Here is a 25,894-nt window from a genome sequence, read left to right as displayed (position 1 = left end):
GCTGGGTCCATATATTAGGTAAAAGTGATGCCCAGAGATGAATTTAGGTTTTCGATGAACGAATTGGAACGTGGCCGGAAGTCGCAGTGCTGAAGAAGAAACAGGAGGCGGGAATGATCGCACGGCGAGTCAAAGTACAGCAGTTATCAACAAGTTAAAGTTCCCAGTGCTCGCGTTTGTTGTGTAGCACCTATTTATTTTTGTCATACTGTCTTAAGGAGACATCACTAATAGTAAGTGACGTCCCTCATCGTCAGTAGTATGTCCTGTTGTGTGCGGCGGGGTGTTTTCATTGAACATTTGTTGCCTGTAGTGGTCCCGTACGTAGATTGTTTGCATGTCATGGAGGCTAAGCTGTGTTTTCCCTGTCAGGCGAATAAATAATAGCCTAAAGTTAAAGGACATTGCAGCAGTATGGCCAGCTTTGAGCTTTCTCCGAGTACAGCTACATATCCATCACATTAGATACTTAGCCTAGCTGCATATTCTTAAAGGGGCGTTGAATGTTGTTATCTGAGGCTCTGAGAGAGCGTTGTCAGGACTGAGAAAATAACCCTATGTGTTTAGAGGTTAACGTAGCTGGGGCACAGATCAGCTGGAAGGTGGAGACTAACAAAGCCTGCTTTAAAACTGGAGGTGTTTCAGAGACATGGGCATTGACCTGGCAGGGACTGTCCTAACTGAGACATGCTGTTGAGTTGGTATGCTTATAAACTGGATTCAGTGTTGTGGACCCACTGTATTGACTAAATGTCAGGATAACTCAACCTTTGTTGCTCCAGTTTTAACCACACTTTTTTAATCTGTTCTTTTGAGTCCCTGGACTTCATCAAAGTGCGATACTGAATTAATTGACCTCTATCATAATCCCATACATATCACAGATTGTAATGTCATGAGATGTACCTTTTTTGTGTGTGTGGGTTGGGGGTGATGTGTGCCTTGGCTTTTACTGAGGTCATGTATTTTTAATCATTTTTGTCCCCTCTCCTTCACCAGACTGGAGCAGGCCAGGCATGAGTGGCGCACACCTGGACGAATGGCAGAGGAGGTCCTTTGACATTTCATCTGGCAACTGTACACCTGAACAGACGGCCGATGCCTACCGGGCCCACATCCTCTCCATTCAGTATGCATGGGCAAGCTCCCAGCTCTCTCAGGCCGGCATGGCCAGCCTGCTCAGGACCTACTCGGAGCGCTATGCTGCAGTGCTGGACTCGGATGACCCCCGGACAGGGCTTAACAACTATGCGGAGAGCGCTCTGCATCTGGCCCGCAGTCAGAGGAACTACAGTGACAAATGGGAGTCATCCCTGACCGTGGAGAGTGTGCTGGAGCTGCCCTGTGTGCAGAAGATGATTCAGGTAGGGATAGAGGGAGGGGGCTCCCTGGTGGCACCAGGAGATGTAAACATATCTGTGGGGCAAGAGAGCAGAGGCGGCTCCCTGACTGCTCCCTTTACTGGAGTCAGGTCAGAGGCTGCAGTATTCAAACCTGTAAGACCACCAGTGCCTAAAACAGAGGTTGACAACACTGCCAGCAATCCTGTTACTAATATTACGTCAGAGAGGCCAAGAGGCTCTGAGGGGATCTCAGGTAATCCAAACTCATTCTCCCGACTGCCTGCCCGACCACAGTCTGTGTTCAGTCACCCTTCTTCAGTTCCTTCACAGGGAAACTCAGGCCCTGCTGGGGGCACGCAAAACTATCAGTCCTCCTTCTTCTCAACTGCCAACCCGTCAAAGCGGAAGAATTTTTACAACTCAGATGGAGGGGATGGGGGCAGGGGGCAGCACGGAGGGCAAGCAGGCGCTGACCAGCGAGCTGGGAGCAACTTCAGATCAGCTCGCGAGCAATTCGTTGTTGATCAACAGAAAAAACATTCCCATCAGCCCCAGAGAGGTCAGGCTGCGGGGGTGGCACCAGCTGTGAAGAAATCTCTGGGTGCCAACAGGCCTCGAGGTGCATTTTCTAAATTTGTGTCACCGATTCCACGACAGGAGGAGGAAGAAGGCGGGACGAGCCATAACTCCAATCAGGAACCTCAGATCCTGGATGAGCGTCTTAAAAACATTGAGCCAAAGATAATTGAGCTGATCATGAGTGAGATCATGGACCACGGGCCCCCTGTTGCCTGGGATGACATAGCAGGCCTGGAGTTTGCTAAGACCACCATAAAGGAGATCGTGGTTTGGCCCATGCTGCGCCCTGACATCTTTACTGGCCTCCGTGGTCCACCCAAAGGCATCCTGCTGTTTGGACCTCCAGGGACTGGAAAAACTCTGATAGGAAAATGCATAGCTTGCCAGTCAGGTGCCACCTTCTTTAGCATCAGTGCGTCATCGCTCACATCCAAGTGGGTGGGCGAAGGAGAAAAAATGGTGCGAGCCCTGTTTGCCATTGCTCGCTGCCACCAGCCTGCTGTCATTTTCATCGACGAGATTGACTCACTGTTGTCCCAGCGGACAGACGGGGAGCACGACTCATCACGTAGGATAAAGACAGAGTTCTTGGTTCAGCTGGATGGGGCTGCCACGGCGGCCGAGGACCGCATCCTGGTGGTGGGCGCCACCAACCGACCTCAAGAGATAGACGAGGCTGCCCGACGACGCCTGGCGAAGAGGTTATACATCCCCCTGCCCGAGGCAGCTGCCCGATGGCAGATAGTGACGAACCTCATGGCTCGAGAGAAGAACCAGCTGAGAGAGCAGGAGCTGGAGAGCATCGTAACAGCCGCCGAGGGCTTCTCAGGAGCTGATATGACTCAGCTGTGTCGAGAGGCAGCACTGGGGCCCATCCGCAGCATCCAGCTCAGTGACATCGCCACTATCACCGCAGATCAGGTGCGACCAATCCTGTACAGCGACTTCCAGGAGGCCCTGAAGACTGTACGACCGAGCGTCTCGTCAAAAGACCTGGAGCTGTATGAAGAGTGGAATAAGACTTTTGGATGTGGACGTTAAAGTTAACTCCTCATCCTGATTATCCTCTGCCGCTACTAACGGAGTTGAAATATACTGTAAGCTCTGGAGGAAAAATATAGATCTTAAATATTGTCAACAAAATAAAAAGAGCTCCTCACACTGCCAAAAACACAACCTTACAATTGGATGAAAAGCTCCGTTCCAGTCTCACCGAAAAGCTTCAGAAAGATCATTTTCTAAATGTAGAGATATGTGATAGCATTTTACTGAGCAGGCGTTTCTGTTATTTTGTCCATCCCCTGTGTGTCTGATAGGCCAGTTTAGTTCAACTCTTTACAGCCAGCCTGATGTCTTGTGATGCGTTGATTTCAGTCCTTACTTACAGGCAGTTGTAACAACAGTGTGTTGTTTTACTTCCTTTATAGCAATCAAAATCAAAATTGCTGTGATTTGCTTCAGTTAAATGCATTGCTAAAATTTAATGTTTTCCTAATAAAATATATTTTGCTCTGATCTACAATTTGTTTACGTGTCAGACTTGAAATAAATCAATAGTGCATTTATCTCCAGTGCTTTGTGGCATTTCCCTGCTTGATCCTCCTCCTCATAATCCACAGAGGGCAGTGTGATCACTGTGAAGAGCTTTATTTGCACATCTCCAACATGTTGCCTGACGTCTCACTGTCCTGAAATGTTCCTGAGACTGGATGAGCTCATTGTATCTGCAGAAGTTGGGCAACACAGAGAATCCAGACTCTCATGTTTTAAAAAAAAGAAAAAAACCCTGAAAACTTTGCTTATGCTTCGCTTCCCTTCCTGTCAGTGGTTAAGACAGCACTGGACTTACCAGGAAAATCTGTGACTGCAATACATCCCTTTTTATTAGAAATTTACAAAAAGCATGAACATTTTAAGAGTGACCTTAATCCACAGGGTTCAAGGCTCGTGAAGATGTATTTCAAACTAGCTGTCCACTTAAAGTCTGAGCTATCAGTATTAATGATAATAAATAAGATGGCCGCTTGCTCTCCTCCACCCTGCAGACACTTGGTTAATCCATTGCCAACTGGTCGTACTTGTCAACAGAGGTTCTTATTCATTGTTGATGTTTTTGTTGAACGCCTCACTGATCATACGTACGCTGCTATTGAAGAGGACCATTGTGCACGCATGAAACTCTCATGTAAGTTTAATGAAACAATCTTTGAAAATCTGGAAGACCATGAAAAAAGATTTTCATTTATTTTTCATCTTTTTGTCAAGTCGCTGATAAATATTTCAGATGTGCAGTTGGCCACTGTGTTGAAACTTTGTTGAATTAGCCAGCAGTGAAAGTAGTCACACAACCTCCCCTCGGGCGTCTCCGTACACGGGGGCTCCTCACAGCTGGACCGGGACAGATGCACAGAATTCCTCTGGTGCTGGCAGGATCCAGAGAGTATGGACTGAAAATAGTGCCATATGGCAGAAGCTTGTACCTCAATTTGACTGTGCAGCAGTGGACACAAACACATTACACAGTACACGTATTTAAAAATATAATGATGATGATGTAATTCTACTGCCTATATGTCATTCATATTTGGAATACTGATAAAACTGAGGTAGAAATACATCACCTGAGACTTGGTTGTCTCAGTCACATGCGGATGGTGATGATTTTTCATTAGTGCTTTATGTTTAAGTAACTGTTCAACAATGTAAAAATACTGTATAACAAATAAAGGTCCTGTATCAAAATTTTACCTGAATGAAAGTGAAAGCATTTTTAAACAAAAGATATTTAAAAGTGTAATCTTTTATATATCTATATGGACTGATTTTTTTCCATTCAATCAGTTCTCTATATAGTAGTTTTCATTGTTGGTGGTGGGTCCGCCATTTCTGCACTGGATTTAAATTGCCTTTACACGCATGAGGGATTCATTAGGGAACAATGCAGCATGTAATCCAGAGTTACCTTTATTCTGCTCGAGCCGCGTACAGCAAAAAAATCTGATTGTGTTTGCAATTATTATTGACAGCTTTACCGTTATCAGTGAAACAGCATGCGTTCCTGAGGCTGCACAGGAAATACTGGTCCTCTGCTGAATTTGCATTTAATGAAAGAAATGCAACAGTGGTTGTCAGTGGTTTTAAACCTCATTTAAGGATTATAAGTGTCAAAAAAAAAAACACACATTCACTTTGCAGAGAAAAAAAAGCCCCCATGGCTGTTATACTATTATCTTAGTACTGATGCGTCAGGATTTAAGCAGCATTTTACTGTTGTAGCTGGTCAGCGAGCTAAGTTGCAGCTAGTTTGGTAGTTTAGTCCAGTTCTGTGATAAGATATGGCATAACTTTACCTCTTTGGGCCTCAAACAATCTAAATAAAACTATGTAACACATTTAAAGGTGAAATGTCTTTTTGATGGATTTGATAACGACTCAGACAGCAGATGCTTGACATGGGGCCCTAAGTACGCAGTGGTTGGGAACCACTGGTTTAATCTGATCTTTTATGAACTAATGTAATATATTTAATGTCAAATCTTGATCTGAAAAATAACTACAGATGTTGAATAAATATAGTGGAAAAGTACAATATTTCTCTCTGAAATCTGGAGGAGTAGAAGAATAAAGTGGCATAAAATAGAAAGAGTCAAGTGTAAGTACTTTGATATCGTATAGAAATGCAGTCATTGAGTGACTGAATTTGTTCCACTAGGAAAGTGGTGAAAGATCTTATATTTGAGGCACAAAAATCCAGACTGACTCATTTGCTCATTGGCCATAACCAGATAGACTTCCTGTTATGGGAAGAAAAGCCCAGAGAGAATCAAATGTGATACTTAATGGTGCAGTTGGTCCCAAATGTTGAGACACAGTGACCAACTTCACACAGTTTGCAGTGAATTATCTATTATGTCCATCCATTTATGGGACACAGCCTTGAAAAGTGTGAAAAACTACTGATATCTTGTTGGATCCTGTTAACAGCACAATTGGAAGTGGCTAAGTCTGCTTCTTAAAGGAGTATTTCAGTCAGCTGGCTGAAAGGGGAAGTGAGATTTGGGATTCTGGCAGGGCCAGAGTTGGTTGGCCAGATTATCCCTCTCATGCAAATGCCCTCCCTCCCCTGTTGGGTCCCAGTCAAGCGTGGGGGGGCTCAGCGCTGGCCACAGCTGCTTCCCGTTTCCGCTAAATCACACAGCAGCCATCTGGACGAGGCTGTCGCAGCACAACGCCGTCGAGCTCCTCTGCCGGCCTCGGCTGAGCCTCTCCAGACAGGCCTGGCCCTCAGAGTCCCGGCCCCTGCCTTCTGCTCCAGTGCCTGATCCTCCTGTCCCAGCTCTCTGCTGCTGCGGCAGCTCCTCTGAGGACCAGCGGGACTCTTCAGGTCCTGGACGCAGCACATGTCAACATGCTGCTATGTGTGTGTGTGTGTGTGTGGGTGTGCTGCGTATGCTACCAGTACTCCCCTGGTGTCACAGTTTTAACACGAGGGTCTCTGTGCAGACAAATGCCACTCTGATGTGTTGGTGGCATCCTTGGTAAATTATGAGATAATATGAAGAAATCTTTTTAGTTGGAAATGGTGCTTTATAACACCCAGAAGATCAAAAAGTTGTTGGAAATGAGCTTTTTTGAGAAAAAAGCTAATAATTACTCATTGCACAGCGTGTGGAGAAGTGTCTATTTACCCGCCTCTCACTGCAAAGCTCTTCCAGTGTTTTTGTATTTTTTCTTTTTGTACTCAAATGCCAGTCATTCACTCCTTCTTGGCTCTTTCTTGACAGGTAGGAGCGAGCAGCATCTTGAATGACATCTAAGCTTAATTATTTCAGAAGGTTCCAGAGTGTGAAATGAAATCTCTTAAGAGGGAAAGGTGATAAAGTAAAACTCGGAGAAACTTTGCATGAACTCCAGAAATTATTTGGCCATCATGTGGACATTTCCATATTCTTTGACAAGTGGTTAATATAATCCAGTAAAGAAAAACGATCTTATTATTGCCATAAAATATCAATATGAATATATCAAGATAATCTCAAGTAGCTTCAGGTCTGTTCCCAGTAAGCCTTCATTCATTTAACAATTTCATCAACTATAAATTCAGCTTTATCCTTAATAATGCACAGTCACTGGAAAATAAAACACTCTTTCTGCATATATAAAATATCCTTTATTGATATTTTGCAAGCATAAAGCTCCTTCAAACCTGAAATGGCTCATTTTCATTTTGTGAGCGAGACAATTTGTAGCCATCAGGTATAAAACAAAAGGCCAGGACGACGTTTCCTTTCGCTAAAACTAAAAACAGCTTCCAGCAGCAGTCATGTTTTCACCTCAAACACATTTAGTACAATTGGACAGAAAGAGATGCAGCTTTTATTAACTACTCTACAGACAAACATTGATCACTCTAATAAATACAAAAACAGACTGGCGTGTTAATGTGATATAAATAATATGTAGGTTGGTACAAATACAAGAACAGGTTAAAACTTTGGAGGGAAATGTGGGGTTATCTACATTGATTGTTAAGTTTATACTGATTGTATTTAATACCGATATTGAAATGGGTTTTGCTGCACTGAAAATCGCTGCAGAATAGAATATTCTATTGACATTTCAGACACTTCCATACAGACATATGTAAATGTAACGATGGAAATATTTTCTATTTTAAATCTAGAAAAAGGTTGCTGCCATGTTTCAAAGGAAAAGACACCGTATATACATTTTATACAAGTGTCTGCTGTAAGTACATGATTTAAAACCTGTGTTGTCTTCACTGAACATCATTTTGTTTCCTTCATACAGACAGATGAAGTAGTCTTCCTTCTGAGCATGAAAATAAATGCATTTTTAATAGTTGTGTCCGACAAACATGCATACTTTGTATAAAAAACACAACTCTAAGACATCAACAGTGTATTTGACATTTTGTATTTCTATGCATTTATTTCAGGTGCACTTGAATGAGCGAGTGTGTGTGGCATGTTTTCCATATATACACCTCTTTGTGTGGAAGTGTGTGTTTTCTCCGGTCTACGGGGATCAGTAGCGGTGCTCGCCTCGCGTTATGTGAGAGGAGAACTCGTATCGGTCTTGGCTCCGGTGGCCACAGAGGTTGCACTCGAAGGGGTCTCTGAAGCCATGGCAGCCCATGTGAATGGTGTACATGACGTGGTCCAGGAAGAGAACGCGACAGTGTTCGCACCGGTACGCCCTCACCTGCTCCCCGTCTGCCGTCACCACCTTGAAGCCCTCTGAGGCCATCTCCATGCTGGCCCGGATGGCCTCGTACTGCCTCTGCTGCTCCTCCTTCACCAGAGGGAGCACGCCGTTCCTCACCCCCGAGGTGATGTGGTTGGTCAGGTAGATGAGGCCGGGGGCCGTCCCGCCTGGGCGATCCTCATTGTTGCTCTCGGTGTCTGTGGAGTCCTGGCCGCTGTGGCTGGGCGAGCCGTCCTTCTCGCTGGAGGCAGACTTGGAGTTGGAGAGCAGCAGCAGGTTCTCAGCTGCGCTGTCTTTGGCTGACAGGGCCGACCCCACGTGGCCCTCAGGTGCCTGCTTGTGGAGGGGGAACATGGAGCTGAGGCCCACGTCGGAAGAGGAGGCTGGGGAAGTCTGGACCAGAGGCCGGAGTGAATCTGCCCCCAGGTAGTTGATGGCAGTGTTGATGGCCTGGTCAATGACGTGTGGCTGAATCAGCTCACCTGCTCCTCCCTCATAGGAGAGGTCTGAAAGACGTTTGTCACCTGAGGGGCCAGACAGACACAGAGGAGCAGTGTGAAGGTTATTCTTGACTGACACACTGAAACTTTCACTTACATCCTGTGTCTCCTCCATCTTAATAGTGAGGCTGCTCCTCTCTAGCTGAGTTTGAAAATGACTCATTCTTGTTGTTTTTTCTGCTCTCATGGGCTCCTATTGGTATTTCTAGTCTGATATTAGCATTTCCCTCAGCTTCTTAATAATTCATTTTGTTATGGAGATTATCATAATCTTAATGTAAAATTAATATCAAAGAGTAAACACTCAGTAAATAATAAATCGCAGCGTCTTCTAGCAGTAATTAAACAAGTTAAAGGCAAAAATAGACTTTTGTCTGTTACACTGCATGCATTCTGCAGAGCCAGGGTTGCAAAGAAATATGCAAAGTTAATGAACACAAAACACACTGCAGCTTCGCCTAGGCAGCTTCCACAGGTGCAGCAGTTACACTTCTTTTCGAGCAAAAGTAGCAACATTTGATATTACACAAAGGAAGCAGATTTCAGCCCTTACCCACAAACTTCTGTGGCATAGTGCTCTTACGTTTAGCTACATTATTAGCTAGTCTGTCTAGCACCAAGGCTCTGTCAGATCCCGTCTGGCTTAAGTCTTCCCTCTGCTCATTCTGGTTGCTTTCTTCCTTTATTACTGGAAAGCAAGACAGAAAAGTAGATTTCAGAGTCAAAGCAGTTTGAGCTTGTTTTGTTTAAAGTGATGAACCGGCGCCTGATAACACATGATGGTATTTTTCTCGCAGAGCACAGAGCGGACTATTCTGACACACGTGAAGCACTTGGTCTATAAATATAGTGTTTGTTTTATTCATGCTCACAGATGACGTGCAGATGTGTTTCTCACAAATTTTACCATGTTCATTCAATTTATAACTGCTGAGTATATATATAGACAAATACAAATCTTTATACTCACATGATTAAATTGACTTAATTAGCTTTGCAGTTATTTTGAATATCAGATGAACTTCTGCATGAGCCTTTATTCAAGTGGAAATGAAAGTAAATGAAGCTAATCAGTTGGAGCATTTAGCAACATTATCAGCGCGATACACTGCTGTTGCATGCACAGTGAGTCCTGCACTCAAGGTAAATGAGGTCATCAGATCTGGCTGAAAGCTAAGTCTGGTGAGGCACCGACCTGTGTAGATGCTGTTCTGCAGCCCCATGCACTGGAGGTAGTTGTGACATCTCTCCTTGTGTTCCTCGAGAGAGCTGCGCTGCTTGTAACTCCGGCCGCAGTAAGCACACTTGTGGGGTTTGCCAACTGCAAAAAATAAAGCTTTGTCAGTGAAAAGAGCAGTGCGATATTCTATGTGATGGCTGATATCAAAGTAATAACACAAGTCACTGTTAAATGAATACATTTTGGTTGGGTCACAGCAATAATGGAAAAACAAAGGCAGTGATGGATTTTATATTTCCAGTTTGAGTGGGATAAATGGAAGTATTTAATATGGATAGCGGTCTGAGAATGAAAAGCACATCACACAAAACATCAACAGAAAACCCAAAGAAAAGGCCTGGCAGCACCGCCCACACTCTTTGATTGACAGGTTTTCTTTGGGAAGTCCAGCACAATAACTTCCCTCATGGATCATTTTACATTTCTTGTTATGGCATCATCATGGCCGTAGCGACTGCCGAGGTCACCGTGGTCATGTCTTCTGGATTTTTTGGGGGAATTCGGAAAGCAACTCGGGGAGAGTTTACATCTCACAATAAAAACATAGTCACGAGGGTATTTCATTGAACGATTCCTGATCAGAGCCGCTTTAGATTGAAAAAGAAAAAATAAGGGATTAACTTTTCCCAACCAGGAATTTATTCTGACCTTGTTGAGAAGGCCTTTAAACCTACAGTTGATAATATATTGAAAATATAAATGAACAGCTGAATAAGTAAAATATAAAAAATACAAAAGGATTAAGTAAAAAGAGACCTCAGTATATCTAAAATTCTGGCTACAGCCCTGAGCATGAACCATTTCTATAAGTTATTCCTTTTTTGATATTAACCAAAACATAAATGACCCCCTTTGTTTAAATTGGCCAGCCTTTTTGAAAATGAAACATATCAGTGATTCCTTTGTAAAGACTGCCTTCAGCAGGAATGAATGGGCTTGGAGGTGAGTCACAAACAAAGCAGGGAAGTTGGAAGTACCCGTGATTCTCCCGCATCCTTGCTGCGTCGTTGTGATTGTAGGACTTTGTTTGGCCTTGTCTAAATGTAAGGGTAAGGGTGGTGCGAAGGCCCACTTTTCTATATTGTCAAATCCCAATGTTGACAGGTATACATGATGACAATAAAAAATAACACTAAATACAGGCCAGGCCAGCCTAGTTTGTAAGCTGACTGCCTGCAGCGTCCATGCAGCCTTTGCTTTTCATTACACAGTAACCATAATGCTCACTTTCATTTTTGCTGGTTCTGCCTCAGAACATGCAAATTGTTGCAAAATTGGCATTCCAACAATAATTTTGCAGGTTATATGCCAGGTTATATGCCTGCAGGCATTTTAAGTGTACTATTTACACCCAAAAATTTCATTAGCACATACTTCTGCAAAACATTTGCACAAAAAAAAAAAAAAAAGGTGACACCACATCTACACCCTGTCAACTTCCCCTTACAGAGCTCTGAGCTCTCACTGTATGCGCTGCAGAACATGTCATGCCTTTTGTGCAGGCTTCCACCGAGAGTTACCATGAGAGCAGCACTTTTCAGCGTGGGGGAGCTTTGCATACTCACCCGAGTGGGTGCGTAGATGGCCGGTGAGGGCGTCCCTCCTGCGACAGGCGTAGCTGCACAGGTGACACTTGAAGGGTTTCTCCCCTGAATGGAGCTTGATGTGACGCAGTAGGTTACCCTTCTGGGTGAACGAGGCTCCGCACTGGCTGCACTGGAAGGGACGTTCTCCTGAGGACAAGAACACAACAGACGCACATGACTGTAAAGAGATGCAGATAAAACACACTGAAAAGAAAAAAGGATTCATTGTATGATTGACTGGCACCCCATTTTATATGTTTTTTTATGTACCCTACCAGGCAGTTCATGATTTCATGTTACTGTTTCTCTGCATTGCACCTCTCTCCCTAAACTCACTACGTTTGATCTCTTCACTGACGACAATAAAAGCGCAGAGTCTTTGTCTTTTCTACATAGATGAAAAAGCGTGTTGCTGCTGTGGGAATGCAGGGTCACTGCACTACAAGCATCCTGAGCACCAGAACAAGCCGGATGATGGAGCGTCCCCGGGGCAGAGAGCGATCCAGCAGCCTGTGGGAGGGTTTCACAGCAGAGTGACACTCCATCTCTCCATGCTCCCCCTGCCCCACCGACTTCTGGCGCTCTGATCGAACAAGAGCCTTTCAGACTCAGCCTGCCAGTTCCGTAATGCACCATTGCCTAGGTCAATTTGATCTGAAAATCTCATTTTTTCCCCTTCTTCGTCTCTAAAATAAGAGCGGCACATCACAATGCAAATTCAGCCTCATTTGAATAAAGCGAAGGAAACACTTTGTGTTGAGAGCCAGTCTTCCTGATCAGCGCTTCTGGAATAAACCAATATCCAGCCTCTCCGAGTGTTGTGGCATTCTGTGAGAACGTTTTAATATGGCTTTTTTTTTTTTTTTTTCAAAGGCCCCCCATAAAATAAGAGTCACCAGTGAAGCAGCAAAAATATATAAAAAAGGAAATTCATTAAAAATGCATTTCAGGAGCAAAGACTCACCACAGAATATTTTCTATTTAAATAGGAGGCACTTCATTATATCTTTTATTGTACTTTCTTTTGCATTTACATTAGTCTAGTGTTCCTTTCTTCCATTTTGAGTTTCATTAGTTTCTAAAGCTTAACAGTTAAGTGCCTTTTTCAAAAATGTTCCCCACCACTGGTTTGGCTTCATTACAATAGAATATCAATTTTGAAATTTGAAAAACTTTTAATAGCCAGATAATTGCCAGTTCATAGAGATTCCATTTAATTGCAGCAGATATCCTGTTTCTCAAGTGAGGGCAAGTTTTTTCGGACCAAGTTCGTCTCCGCCACTTTATCGCACAATAATTTGATCAGTTACCGTTGCTTGTCATGTGGTAATTCAGAGTCACTAAGATGAACAATAATGAATGCTAATGGTATGTTCAAAGTCTATTTCACGCACGATAAGAAGGTCTACATGCATACAGCCAAACACAAGGATGCCTTTGCAACTACTGCTGAGTATAAGAGTGACTGCAAACATATTAAGAGCAGTTTATTCAGCTCTGCAGCTTATTTCTAAGACTAATGTTTGTGTGTAGGCAAAGAGGACACAAAGCTACAGTATATGCACGGTGACACTGCTTGTGTTAATGCCAAAAAAGATTAGGAGTCAACTCCTCACTTCATTTCTGCCATTTTAAGTCTAGAGAAATGCTCTAAACATGAGCCACAGCAGACACCTTTCTACCCCTGATCCATCCTCTCATACTAACAGTGAACATGGGTGCAAAGGAAGGGCAAGAAGTATTGCAGACGGCTTACCAGTGTGGCTTCGCTTGTGCACCATCAACACATTGGGGCCAATGCAAACTATCCCACAGATATCGCACTTGAGCTTCCCGTTGGGCAGCCGGATACCGCCGGCCGAGGAGAAGGCCTTGGCTTCGGGGCTCGGCTGTGAGCCGTTCACCTTGGCCCCCGAGGCATCGATCACGCGCAAGTCTTCCGCGCACTCCTCCTCCTCCACGCCATTCATGTCACAGGCCAGCCCATTCTCCTCATCACTGCGAGCCTCAACTTTAATGTTACAGGCTGGAAAAGAGGGCAAGGGGGGGCCACGGTTTAGAATACGAGCAAGGTTCTTTCATGATGTTATATACTGAAGATGGGTAATTTATCAGTGTGATATTGATGCTGTGACAGAAGAATAGATACAGCTGCTTATTGTAACATTGTGATGTAGCCTTAAAGTCGCCTTTGTTCTGTCTGAAAGGCTCTATAATAGGAGTGAAACGATTTTGTGAACCTTTTGGACTGTCCTCACTCAATGAATGAATGTTTCTAACAGATGTTTGGTCATTGGTCACCGTCCCTGAATGATCACTTTTTCTTTGATGTCTTACTTCTCTTCCCTCTGAGTAAAAGCACTCTGTCCTTATCGTTGTTATTAATATTGTTCTTAATCTCTTTGTTTTAATTATTTTACTTTTCTGTTTATTTCCTGATTCACCTGCCCAGCTGTCATTGTTGAATTCATCTTTGTCTTATTGTTTGACCTTTTATTTTTCAATTTCATGCAACCAATTCTTTTCTGTGAAGGAGGCATGACATATTTTATATTAATTTTTTCTGTTTCTTGTTCAAATGAATTTCATACTTTTTACTTTTTATAAAGACTGTGTTGATGAGCAACTGAACTTCAATATGGCATTCATTCCCTCTTTCTTCTGTCGGGATAGACACTGTGTGTAATCGCACTGCAACTGAACTGTAATCTAACTAGAGCAATAACGGCTTTGTAATAGCAAACTTCCTTTAGTGCACAATACGACATTTTCATGTTTACCGGGATGCCACATCAAAAACTTCCCCTTATTTCAGGCATTGTTGTGAATTTAGCCTGTGAGAAGTCAACAAACATCAGATACCATCAACCCACAGCCCACCCATTTAAACTGTAGACTCCTCTGCTTATTCTTTTCAAAGCAGCATCGAATATTTCACAAGGATGCACAGGTGGATAGCACGTCTGCTGTTTGAGGATGTCAGCGATGAGATGAAGAAACACGCACATCATCTCACACCATCACACTTTGGTGAAACAAATGACAGCAAGATAAACAGGAAACAGAGACACAGGAAGCAGTGTGAAACTAGGGACGACAGCGGCGTCTATCAGAGCAACAGACTATGATGAGCACACACACGAGGCGCGCTCGCATTTGGCCTTTTCGCCTTTTACAGCTAATTCCTCTACAGAGTGTAAATGCTGCGGGATCGATGACTTATTTGTAGGACAATTAGACACCCGCTCGACGTCTGGTCTTCCCAGAGTGATCAAAAAAAGAGAAGTGTGTTGAACTACCAGCTCCTTCTTTTCCTACCAGAGAACTTTAGAAACAACTGACATATCATGCAAGTCTCGCAGCGACCAGCCTGTGGTTTGCATGTCACGGTGGCAGCCTGATTTCCCCATGCCTCTACCTCTGTTTGTACAACTGAAGAGGAAGAAGTGGAAATCATGAAATATAGGAATCTATGGAAAAGGGGAAGCTTCAGAAAGAGGGCCTGCCTAACTGAAATACCAAGAATTATGGAGAAGTGACAGAAAGGGAAGCACGGGAAAGGAATTGTAAAACAGCCTGTAACTGAAACGTTTTTTTTTTTTTTTTCTTTACAGGAGTCTTGTGTTCACCGAGAGCCACCAGGGGAACATAAATCCCCTAATCAATGCACAGACTTTTTCCCATAGAGAACAGGAGGTGGAGCGAAACTTATGCTTGACTTATCATGAGATGTTTACGATCGCTATTCTGATCAAAGTCACACAATCCGATCTCCGCACACTTTTTTTTTTTTTTTTTTAATATCGTCATGGTGTTGCATGACAAACAATCTGTTCATCGACTCGACTGTTGAAATTTTCTGGACCAACTCTCTTGTCTTTTGGTGAGCGGATGAGATAAGAGAGACGCCAGTCATGCACGCAAAGGGAAGGAAAAGCTTTACTGCTTGTAAAGACAAAATGTTTCTATTAAAGTGCAAAAGCTGGTGATGAGTTATGGGACAGAATGTGGATGAATTAGCCGCCAAACATGCTACATGTGCCACCAAAATGTCATGATAATGCAACAAAGCTTACAATGCATGTAAGTAGGGATCTAGTCTCTAATCTAGATCCCTATAAAAAGGACCAAAACTGTTATTGGTGTTATGCTTTCAATGTCACGTCTTTTGACTGCTTTTACTTTCATTTCACAGGAGTTAAGATGAGGCCTTATACAGACTGCAGTAACAGATATAACCAGTCAGATTAACTCAGGTTCCCTGTTATCTACACCACTGTTTATCTCATCCATTCAATCAATCAAACTAAACTGCTTTTCCCATTTCCTTTGCAAATTTACTTTAGCTATTTATCTGTTTTAGCTATGTCAACAGTTTATCCATTACAGCTAACGGCTCACACACTAGTTCACACACTCTCTCAAAAACAATTTATTTTTCTTTTCAAAATTACTTCAGCAGTGCCCTGTGGAGCTGAAGACAGGCTTAAGACACGTCTATCCCTTCTGTGACATCTTGTGAAATGCAGTCAGGTTGTGTTCCTGTCCTCCTCACTGTGTGTGCAGAGGTGAAAGAGAATCACTGAGCAGCTGCAGTCTTTCCTGGAGATTTTACGTTACGCAAATGTCGCAAAACATGCATGTGAATTTCTCACTTGAACCACCAAGGCTTTTCAGTCGGGCCTAAGCGCTTTAATAATGATGTAAGTGTCAAAAAAATAAGCTGGAGGGACTTTTTAGTGAGTGATCAAGTTCATTTCATTTGCATATCACAGAGCTCGAAAGCAAAACTTAATAAGTGGCTTCACCACGTCAACACTCCTAATTCAGTGTATGGTTTTAGCCACAAAACCTGATTGCCACAATTTTCTGCATAACTGAGATACATTTCTGATGTCACGGAGTTGTAAAATGATGTACCAATAGCAAGACTTAATGAGACTGTTGGCTTGCTCAGTATCAGCAATAGAGACATGGGAGTACAGCCACTGATCCAGGATCAGCTTTTTAAACCCTAAAGCAGGAGGATACTGTGCACAACACATCTTGTATATTCTTGCTTATTTCAGATTTGCTGGAATAGCACACTAAAAAACCTTTATGTTTATCAGTGGTTATCAGTTCCTGAGACACCAGATACACCAGCGAGGCTCTCAGGTTATCAGCTGGCCAAAGCAGACAGAAGGGAACCATGAACGCTGGGCCGCCACCCACTTCTCATGGATATGAGGAAGTTGTGACTGAATTGGGAGAAGGAAGAAGGCATTTTACTTTATATCATGTTTGTCACAGTCACACATCCTGATTTGCTTGTTTTGGGAAGCAAGTATCAGATCACATCGTAGACAAACAAAGCAGCTCGCAATAAAATGGTTATAACCTGACGGGGATCTAACGCTCAGATTACAGAGAGGAGAAACACATTCTGCAGCTGAGAATGAAACAGTGACGAATAATGAGAGATGTGACTGATGCATATAAAAAAAGCTGTAGCATTAGTGTAAAAGAAGTATTTTTGGCGTAAGAAGAAGAAATAATTAAGCGATATTAACAAAGGTCAATAACAGAAAAAGTTAGCAAGCGTACTAGTTGTGCAGTGTGGAAACACAGGGAGCCTGCTGGAGGTTCCTGTTACTGACTCGTGCTGCTCTCACTGCCTGAAAATAACCCTGTGTGCAAGATAGTGGAACCACATGTGTTAAACCACGCTAGCAACACACTCGACAAGACTTGCAGGAACACCAAAAACAGCCTGCTTTTCCCCTCACACTTTTTTTTTAAAAACTCGCCTCCATGTTTTCGGGAACTAGACTCGGCTCAGTCTCCCTCTCAGTCTCAGGTCTCTGAAATAGCAAAGGGCTCTGTCTGAATCACTGAAAGTGAAAGAGAAATCATTTCACTGGGATGTCGAGAAGGTCATTTACCACCTTGCGACTCTGACCAAATACAATGTTTCCATCTCCATTTTCAGTTTGAGCCACACAAGACAATAAAATTAATTTAGTTTGCACTTTTTTGACAATTTTACGAGACACACTGAGCCAAAATAATGTGGACGACAAAACAGACCTACCTACTTACTACCTACTATAAACCTCCCTTAGGCTTATAGTCACATATGTGTGGATTGCAGCATTGTGAATGTGCAGAAACAATGACGATCCCAGGCTGCTGTGAAGACTTTATTTGCAACAGGAAACAACCTGGGTTTTGAGGTTTTGAGCTTTCGATACTTTGAGGTCCCATGTCCCACATATAGTCCCCCCTGCTTTTTGCCTTTTTTCACTACAGAGAACTGAGCAGCACATGATCCTGGGCGATAATTATAACTCATTCTGGCTTTTATCACAGAGGCAGCGATGCATAGATGTACCAGATACTTGCACTTCCCTTCTATCGCTCTTTGGGCTCTTTCTCTCTGTTCCTATGTAGACACATGTGCAATGATCACACTGTGTAGGGAATGAACAGAAACCCACCAATAGTACACAAAGTCATACACCCACGCCGGCAGCTTTGGCCTCTCTGCTCTTTTTATACCAACGATGAAAGTCAAACATTTAAATCATCTGCTTTCTGACTATGGCTCCCATTTTTTTTTCCCATATTGTACAAAACATCAGTCGGCTGAGATGAGGCGCACGCAGTCGATCTCCAAACGCTCCCTAACTCGATTAGACATGTCTTAATTGTTCAGATGCCATTGCAGAGCTCGCTCAGAAGTGTTCAGAGAGTCCTGCCTGCGTTGCACTCGGCGCCGCACAGCTCAACAGTTGTAAAGTCAAACAGAGAGCCTTTGTGAGTAAGCGTGTGTGTGTGTGTGTGTGTGTGTGTGTGTGTGTGTGTGTGTGTGTGTGTGCAGGTGTGTGACCTATGTGGTGCAGTGATGCGCTGATCTCTCTGAGCTTGGCCCTGTTCCTGAACTCTTTATCTCCAGGAGTGTTGAAACTGTCTGATGGCAAGTTCTTCTTAGGAAACTCTTACACATCCTATTTCAGTTTCCTCTCAACATTTTATTTCTGACTGTGTGTTGCTAATCTATGCCGTTATCTGGATAAGTGGAAAATCACCGATAGGATGGTCAGATGTCACGCTTGTTTTTTCCCATTAAGTAGATGAAAACAAAATACATATCACCCACATTTTTGTGATTTACACCTTTTTTTTTGCACAACCGTCTGAGACATTTCCTCAAACTTTTTCATTCTCTATGTCTCTATCTCCTGTATCTCCCATCCTTGTGATTGGTCAAGATTTAATAAATGAATTCATATGGATTCACCTGAGCTGAAAGCATCCTGAGAGCTGTGACGGCCCCTAACATTTTGACATATCCATGTGCTTGAAAGTGCCAAGAAGCTACGCATTTCGTGAATAAACAATAGGAATAAGAAAAATAATCCCTACATTTATCCTATGAAAGCTGTTATGTCTGATTCATCTTGCTGTCATGTAAAACTGATTAGCTATTAATGACCAGTAATGACTCCACCTTGAACATGAACGAGCCACCCACGTTAGGGGACTTGAGATAAATATACGCGGTCGATGTGCTTCATCCTTATTTTCACCATGATATTCCCTGGCTTGATGCTGACAAACTCAAATCAAGGCCACATTAGCTATTCCTTAAGATTCGGCTTATTAATGACATGCCATGGATCAAAGGGATTTTTTTTTTTTTTTTTTTTACCTTTTCTGCCAATGACCTAAATGTGTCTCTGTGCAGCTTTAAATTAATTTTTCCAAGGGATTTGGAATAGCAAATATCTCCCACTGGATGTGTATGGGATTAAGTTATGAAAACATTTTTATGCTTTTTATATGTATGTTACGCTTTTGATACTGACGTTACTTTCATTTAACCATTTTACTCTGATTTGGATGCTTTGGGTATGAATACATTACTGCTGGGAAAGGCACTGCAGTGGATCTGACTCATTCTGACTGCTGCTTCACGGGATCCACTCAACCTAACGTAGCAATCACACACAGATTTATTTATTCCTAATTTGCGCGAGCATCAGTGATGTTCTGGCTGTGGGTGCGTTTGCTGAGATGTTGCCTCGTACCTTTGTCCCCTCTGTTCTGCTGTTGGGTGGAGCTTGCTGACAGGTCCTCAGGGACAGCCATGGGCTCCTCTGCCTCTTCGGAAGCTTCGTTGGCAGGGGGGCTGTCCCTGCCTGAGGAGACACACATCAGCAAACACCCATCACTCACCATGCAACCCCCTCGATGTGTCTCATTCAGGAGGAGCAAAATTACCTCTGGCTGGTGTAAGAGTCTGTTTGTGGGCCTATTGTATCTACCTTTTGCACTCTATGGCTCAATCATGCAGTAGGTAGTCTTACCTGGCATCTGGACCATTTCCTGGGCCTCTTCTGTCTCCATGCGGTGCAAGTACTCTAATGGGAGAGAGATGGAGATGTAGATGTGTGTAAGTTTAATCAAGTGCAGGCTGAAGAAACAACATTATAAAAAGCTAGAGTGGAGTAAAAGGTGTACTTCTCGGCGTGACTTTGTAACCTCAGTGAGATCAGTCTTGTCACAGCTGCAGACACACCACTGTCCCCCGCACTACATTACAAAGAATTACAGACATTTTCATTACAAGTCTGACAGAGAGACCGAGCCTGGAGAGCGGCTTGGCTCCGGCTGATGGGGCCCGCTGGTAGTGCGGGGTTGCCGGGAATGGGCTTTCAGACCACATTTGTTATTTATTGTTAATTTCCTGCCACGTAATCATCCAAAAATGCAAACTGACTGCCGCAAAATTAAGCAGAAAATTAACTGGCCCCGGGTCACGGGGATGCGGGTGTTTGCCGTGCCCAGCTGATCGGCGCTCATGTTCTCTCTAATTTACTGAGCATGCATCGCTGAGCCCGCGGCCTGAGCACAGACGCATGCAAGGCACAATGAGAAACAAAGAGAGGGAGAGCAAGAGAGAGAAGAAGACAGAAAAGCAGCGGGAAAGACAGAGAGACAGAGAAGTAGATAGCAGCGGGAGGGCAAGAAGTCAGAAGAGCAAATGCAACAGGAAGGTGCAGAGAAAAGAAGAGGCAGAAAAGCAGGCCGAAGGACAGAGAAGTTCTCTTTATTTATTTTTTAGAAGCGCTCCTTTGGCCAGGGCTGAATATCTGAGGAGTCACCAGTGCTTGTGGCCCCATTAATAATGGATGGCCCTCAAGCCTGCAGCAGATGGGCCCGACAGCCTCAGCCCCAGCTCCGCCACTTCAAGAAGCCCTTGGTGGGGCCGCTGCCCAGTCCAAGCAACCACTCAGGGAGAAGTGAAGCTCCCGAAAATAGCGAAACGAGCCCAAGGGAGAAGGGGAACCTAGGCCTTCCTGTTTTACTGACAGATGGCTCCACACATTTGGAACAAATAGTGGGAAGCGACCGGGCCACTCTGTCGCAACGCACAGCATTCTGCGGAGTCAAGTCAGGAGCTCGACGGCCTGAAGACGCCCAGGATGCAAGTGTGAGGGGAGGAGGTGGGGGTGGCGAGGGGGGCAAAGGTTGCTGGTGCAGATGATTTGTTCAGCACAACACGGGGGTGTTGCGTGTTACTCTGCTGAGCTACGACTCTGCAGCGCCGTTCTTCAGCATCTGGAGTTCGGAGGTCGGGGGCAGAGGGGGGTATATTCTCGTGTGCCCTTTTTTTCCTGGGCAGATGGTGTGAGGGGAAACACGGATGCGTTGGTGGGGGGGGCTTCGACAGAAATAAAAAAGAGAGATCCTACATTCAGCCACAACCCACTTGCGTAGGCACGTGGAAAGTAAGGTGCATGCAGAATATTCAGGAAGTAGGTGTTTAGTTTGAAATTCTACGATTCTCACCGACTGTTTTTATCGTCTACATGTGACAGACGTTTGTGGAACTATTCGAAGTTTTCCCATTTTGTTTTTTAGTTGGGACTCAATCTTTAGACACCATGAAAACACACTTTTTGAAAAGAGCATGTGGTGTACAGTTAAAAGGTTTTCATCCAGTCCAAACTTTTTTTCCTCATTCATTTAATCAAGTCAAACTGAAATTGTGACAACAGCAGGATTTTTTTTTTCACCCCTTATTGCTCATGTTCTGGCTGTAAGCAGGAGGAGATGAGAGTGTGTGTGTGTGTGTGTGTGTGTGTGTGTGTGTGTGTGTGTGTGTGTGTGTGTGTGTGTGTGTGTGTGTGTGTGTGTGTGTGTGTGTGTGTGTGTGTGTGTGTGTGTGTGTGTGTGTGTGTGTGTGGACTGGGGGCAGGTGGAATCTTTCAGCCAGTGAAATAGAAGTCACAGAAAAGACTTGTGACATATAGCGCAGGGGGACTGGAAAAGTTTTGGTCTGAGTATGTCAAGTGAGGAGAGGCAGGAAGAGGCTTGTGGGTTGACAGAATTCTCGGTCCTCCTCCTGTGTACGTGTGTGTGTGTGTGTTTGGTGGATGGTGGTGGTGTGTTAGAGGGGGGAGGTTAGAGGCGTCTGCTCATATTGAGGTGCAAAAGCTACACCAGGGAGCAGGGTGGAGATGAGAAACAACGAAACCGTTAACAGATACTGAGGACCACACCAGCAGAGTTTGGATACCCAGGAGGAAGCTTACACACGGCGTGTGTCGTATGTCTATATATAAGATACACACTACACAATTAAAATCAGCAATAAAGACTGATGAAGCAACACTCAAGTATAGAAATGGGGCAAAACATCACAAAAAAGACATTTCTTGAGTGTTTCAGTCACAATTAAATTAAGTTTCATGACATTAAGATTCAATACATTTAAATATTTTTAATAATGCCCATAATTCTGGCATAATTTGATAACATCTTGCCTTTCATGGAATGATTAAACATAAAAAAAACTAAATAAAAGTGGGATTTAAGGCCAAAGAACCCGTGTTAAATATCTTTATATGTTAGATTTTTGGCTGCAGTTAAACATTACAACATTTACATACATCACTACATGAATAATACTGCTGTACCATTACACATTATTGCTGACCTCACTCTGATTTGATGCACAAACAAGATGAATCATAATTCAAGTCATTTACACTCACAGGCTCGACTAAAAGTTTCCACTTTGGACAGTTAGACAGTTACGAAGCAGACTTAATGACGATTAATGAAAATATCTGAATTAATAATTTTCACTGTTGTGGGTTTATGAGATGTAATGAAGCTGTGGGCACTTTCTTATCAACCATTAGGAGAAGAGTTTATCCTACACTACCAAACACACAGCGATTCTCATCAGTAATTCATGAAATGTATGGGTGTAAGTGGGTAGATAGTGTTAGCGGATGTGTTCTGGGAGCCTATCGAGGGGGTGAGGGGAGAGTAAAGGTACGCTGAAGAGAAGTTTCCTTCATTTGCATCTGACACACTTCACTACTCTGCTATTCAGACAGTACAATCATTTTAATAACTGTCTGCCTTCCTCTGCCCCCCTCCCCCCTCCTACTTCTGTTTCTCCTGACAAGAAAGATGATGTATCTACAGACAGATTTGCAGCACTTTCAGCACTTCTCTGTCCAACCCAGCTATGAAAAAGTCCTATTTGTGCAGGTATTGGCGTTCCTTTGCAAGTTTTAAATAGATCAAAATTCTGAAATCAAACGTATTGTTCTGCTGCTTTTGCCAAATGATAGTTTTTGTTAAGTATTTGCTTTTCAGTCTGATGTGAGGGAATTTACAGAATTATTAACTTCCCTGAAATGTTTCACACTCAGAGAAAAATAACATTTTAATTGAAAGTAAACTTCAAATGCATTTCTACTTGTGTGCAGAGTACAGTTTCTATAAAATGAAGATGCGCTCTCTCAGTTTGACAGGAACAAACGAAGTGGCAACTCACTGACTTTACATCACACAGACGCCACTTTAAAGGTTACTCTTTTCTCTTTTTCTTTTCTTGTTCTCTTCATGTTTTTTTTTTCCTTTTCTTTTTTTTCTTTTAGAGGCTCAACATCTACAATCAGGAACTTTAAGTTTTGCAACGTGTCCAAAAGATGAAAACACATTATTTTCTCAACACTTTGAGCCTGAATCTTTCTGGGTTTTGTCGGCTGGGCGTTGATGAACAACTTTCCACATCAGTGTGAGCGGGGTAAAAAGTTTCATCAGTCCTGCCTCCAGTGTGTCTTTTTCTTCCCTTCACGACTAACTGAGACTGTGGTTCGAACAGGTGAATACAAAGCTTAACGGTATGAGAAATGATCAAATTGATCGATTATTAACTTCAACGGAACATTAACGCGTTAGTCTGCGCGTGCTGATTTCCTGTATTTTCACATACGATTTACTGTTCGGCCCCGACATCTTTACGCCTTAATCAAAAGTGTTTTTATTCTCCTGGAAATGTGTCTTTCAATTTTTTATTAAACTTGGGCCAACTTCAGATGCAGAGGGACAACCTCAAGTTTACTGAGTGCGCACATCTGTTGCAACAGGTGCTAAAACAGGAGCAAAGGTACTAAATATCTTAAAATTATAAGCACATCCGTGGATAATTAGTAGGAACTCTTCGAAATCAGATTAGTGTTTTTATGTAGATGTAAGTGATTGTGAAATAATTTATCCATATGTTCCCAAAAGAAAAATACACATGGAAAATGGGGAACATTCCACTATTTCCTTTAAATTGCTGCCTATTTAGATAAAATGACGCGTAAAAACGAGCATATTTTCTGCATTTACGTCTTAAAGATACTCTGCTTTGTTGATCCGTTACATGTCCTGTAGCAGCACAGAATAACGCGCACTAAACGGGATCTGATGCTGCGGCGCACCTGCACCGAAACTAAAAGGAGAGTCTTTTCCAGTCAGGTGCAAATGCCTCCTAAAAAAAACACTTGAGAATAAACGAGCTCCCTTTAGACGCCTTGAACTAATCTTTAATATCAGTGTCAAGCTAAAAAGCGCGGTGGAAGCCATTTACCTGCTATTCCTTGAGTTTGCAGTATGAAGTTCTTCCAACTCTCCCCGGCTCCATGTGCAGAAGGTCGCAGCGCCGCGGCGGCCCCATGGAGCTGCGCCCTGAGTCCCTCCCCTCTCCACTGCACTTCCTCGTTCCAGCCCAACATGACTATGTCTGTGAGCTCGACTGGGGCATTTTGCTTGCTTTTATCCACAGGCCGAGTCTGCGGCGGGGAGTCGAGCCACCGAGCCCTTGGCACTTGCTTTGTGTCGTGCCAATAAAAGCTGACACCCAGTAGACCATTACTGGCAGCCATGCATGAGATGGGATGAGGCGCGTGAGGAGAGTGGACCATTCATTGTTTATTTATTTCATTCACACCGAGGAAGCTGACGGGGGGCACTCCTTACTTGCATATTGGACAGCTCCCCCTCTGTCACCTGTTCTGGCACGCTGAAGCAGTCCATTGTTTTGTTCTGTTTTCTTTCCCATATAATGAGATTTTCTTTTCTCTATAACGTTTCATCCATTTGACTTTACTCTTTTGCTCCAGTGAGTGTCCCCTTAGTGTCAAAGCCCCCTGTCCTACCTCAAGTGTCCAGAGTCCAGATTATGTATGAATCTGAGTAAATTGCCCTTTTGTAACAGTGTCCTCTTTGTTACTTTCTGTTTTAAGGTGCATCTGCACTGACTTATTGAGTCCTGCAGGAGATCATCATTATCCACATATGCATTACTTTCACTGAAATGCAGTTTTCAGCACAGGAGTCTACAAACATGTGCATCCAAAACCCATCAAAGATATTTTAGTTTCAGATGCTTCCATTAATATGAGCCCTGTGAAACTCTTTCTGACTTTAACATCAGAGTTTTTGCTTGCCGCCAGTCATCTAAATTCAAAACTGCTTGGAAGTGACTTGAAACTGAGATACACAACATTAAATGTAAATAAGCAAACTGTCACTCGACTGTAAGCCTGCTGTCCACGGCACATAGCTGGATCAGGTGCCATGCTTCATCTCCCTCCTGTTATCATTCATGCTGATAGCATGAACACACAAGACCAATGCACCCAACTATAGCACAGCAGCAGCCGCTATACAGACCCTTTTAAGAAGTCTAATAACTACTTTCCAATTTTCTTATAACGCCCATGTAAGTGTTAATCTCACAGTCATGTAGTTAAAGCCACAGAGTGATGGGTGCCCATGGTAGCCTATACTGTCTGAAATCATTCAAAGAAATTGAGATTGTGAATTAATATTGATGGAATTTCTAAATAAATAATGAGTTACACCTCTGCTTTGGCTAAAATATCTCACCTCATTTTCAGATATGTCCTGTCATTATTATCTCATACGAATATCTGCTGGAGTGGATCTTTGCTGTAATTACTGTATTTGAAATTACTAATGTACCCAAACCCTATACTATTAAAGTCAAACTTTCTACCACCCAGAAATGTACATATTCACTGCTGATTAAGTTACAAGAGTTATACTCAATTTACCTGA

At 43.2% G+C, this 25,894-nt stretch overlaps 2 protein-coding genes across 5 annotated transcripts; one reads left to right on the top strand and one right to left on the bottom strand.

Annotated features, from left to right (window-relative positions):
• Positions 1–1,016: 1,016 nt before the first annotated feature.
• Positions 1,017–2,963, top strand: fignl1 (fidgetin-like 1). The gene has a single exon (XM_070978089.1). The coding sequence runs from the start codon at positions 1,017–1,019 to the stop codon at positions 2,961–2,963; it is 1,947 nt and encodes a 648-aa protein (XP_070834190.1).
• Positions 2,964–7,074: 4,111 nt separating this feature from the next.
• Positions 7,075–24,696, bottom strand: ikzf1 (IKAROS family zinc finger 1 (Ikaros)). 4 transcript variants are annotated; one of them, XM_070978219.1, is made up of 8 exons: positions 24,402–24,545; positions 19,828–19,881; positions 19,549–19,659; positions 13,233–13,502; positions 11,456–11,623; positions 9,846–9,971; positions 9,204–9,338; positions 7,075–8,674 (listed from the first exon to the last, which is right to left on the bottom strand). In XM_070978219.1, the coding sequence occupies exons 2-8, from the start codon at positions 19,865–19,867 to the stop codon at positions 7,971–7,973; spliced, it is 1,554 nt and encodes a 517-aa protein (XP_070834320.1). In that variant the 5' UTR covers positions 19,868–19,881; positions 24,402–24,545; the 3' UTR covers positions 7,075–7,970. The 4 variants fall into 4 exon arrangements, with proteins under 4 accessions (XP_070834320.1, XP_070834321.1, XP_070834322.1 ...); XM_070978220.1 differs by lacking the exon at positions 9,204–9,338; XM_070978221.1 differs by lacking the exon at positions 13,233–13,502 and having other exon boundaries at positions 24,402–24,544.
• Positions 24,697–25,894: the final 1,198 nt, after the last annotated feature.

The sequence above is a fragment of the Chaetodon trifascialis genome, chromosome 13, assembly GCF_039877785.1.
Source record: "Chaetodon trifascialis isolate fChaTrf1 chromosome 13, fChaTrf1.hap1, whole genome shotgun sequence".
Classification (NCBI taxonomy): Eukaryota; Metazoa; Chordata; class Actinopteri; order Chaetodontiformes; family Chaetodontidae; genus Chaetodon; species Chaetodon trifascialis.
Note: the sequence above shows the minus strand (reverse complement) of the source record. Positions and strands in the feature narration are given on the sequence as shown.

Coding starts and splice junctions, on each gene's coding strand:
- fignl1 (XM_070978089.1), top strand. CDS start 1,017: ATGAGTGGCGCACACCTGGACGAATGGCAGAGGAGGTCCTTTGACATT.
- ikzf1 (XM_070978219.1), bottom strand. CDS start 19,867: ATGGAGACAGAAGAGGCCCAGGAAATGGTCCAGATGCCAG. Junction 19,660..19,827: donor GGAAATGGTCCAGATGCCAG/GTAAGACTACCT, acceptor GTGTCTCCTCAG/GCAGGGACAGCCCCCCTGCC. Junction 9,972..11,455: donor CCATCTACGCACCCACTCGG/GTGAGTATGCAA, acceptor TATTTTTTGCAG/TTGGCAAACCCCACAAGTGT.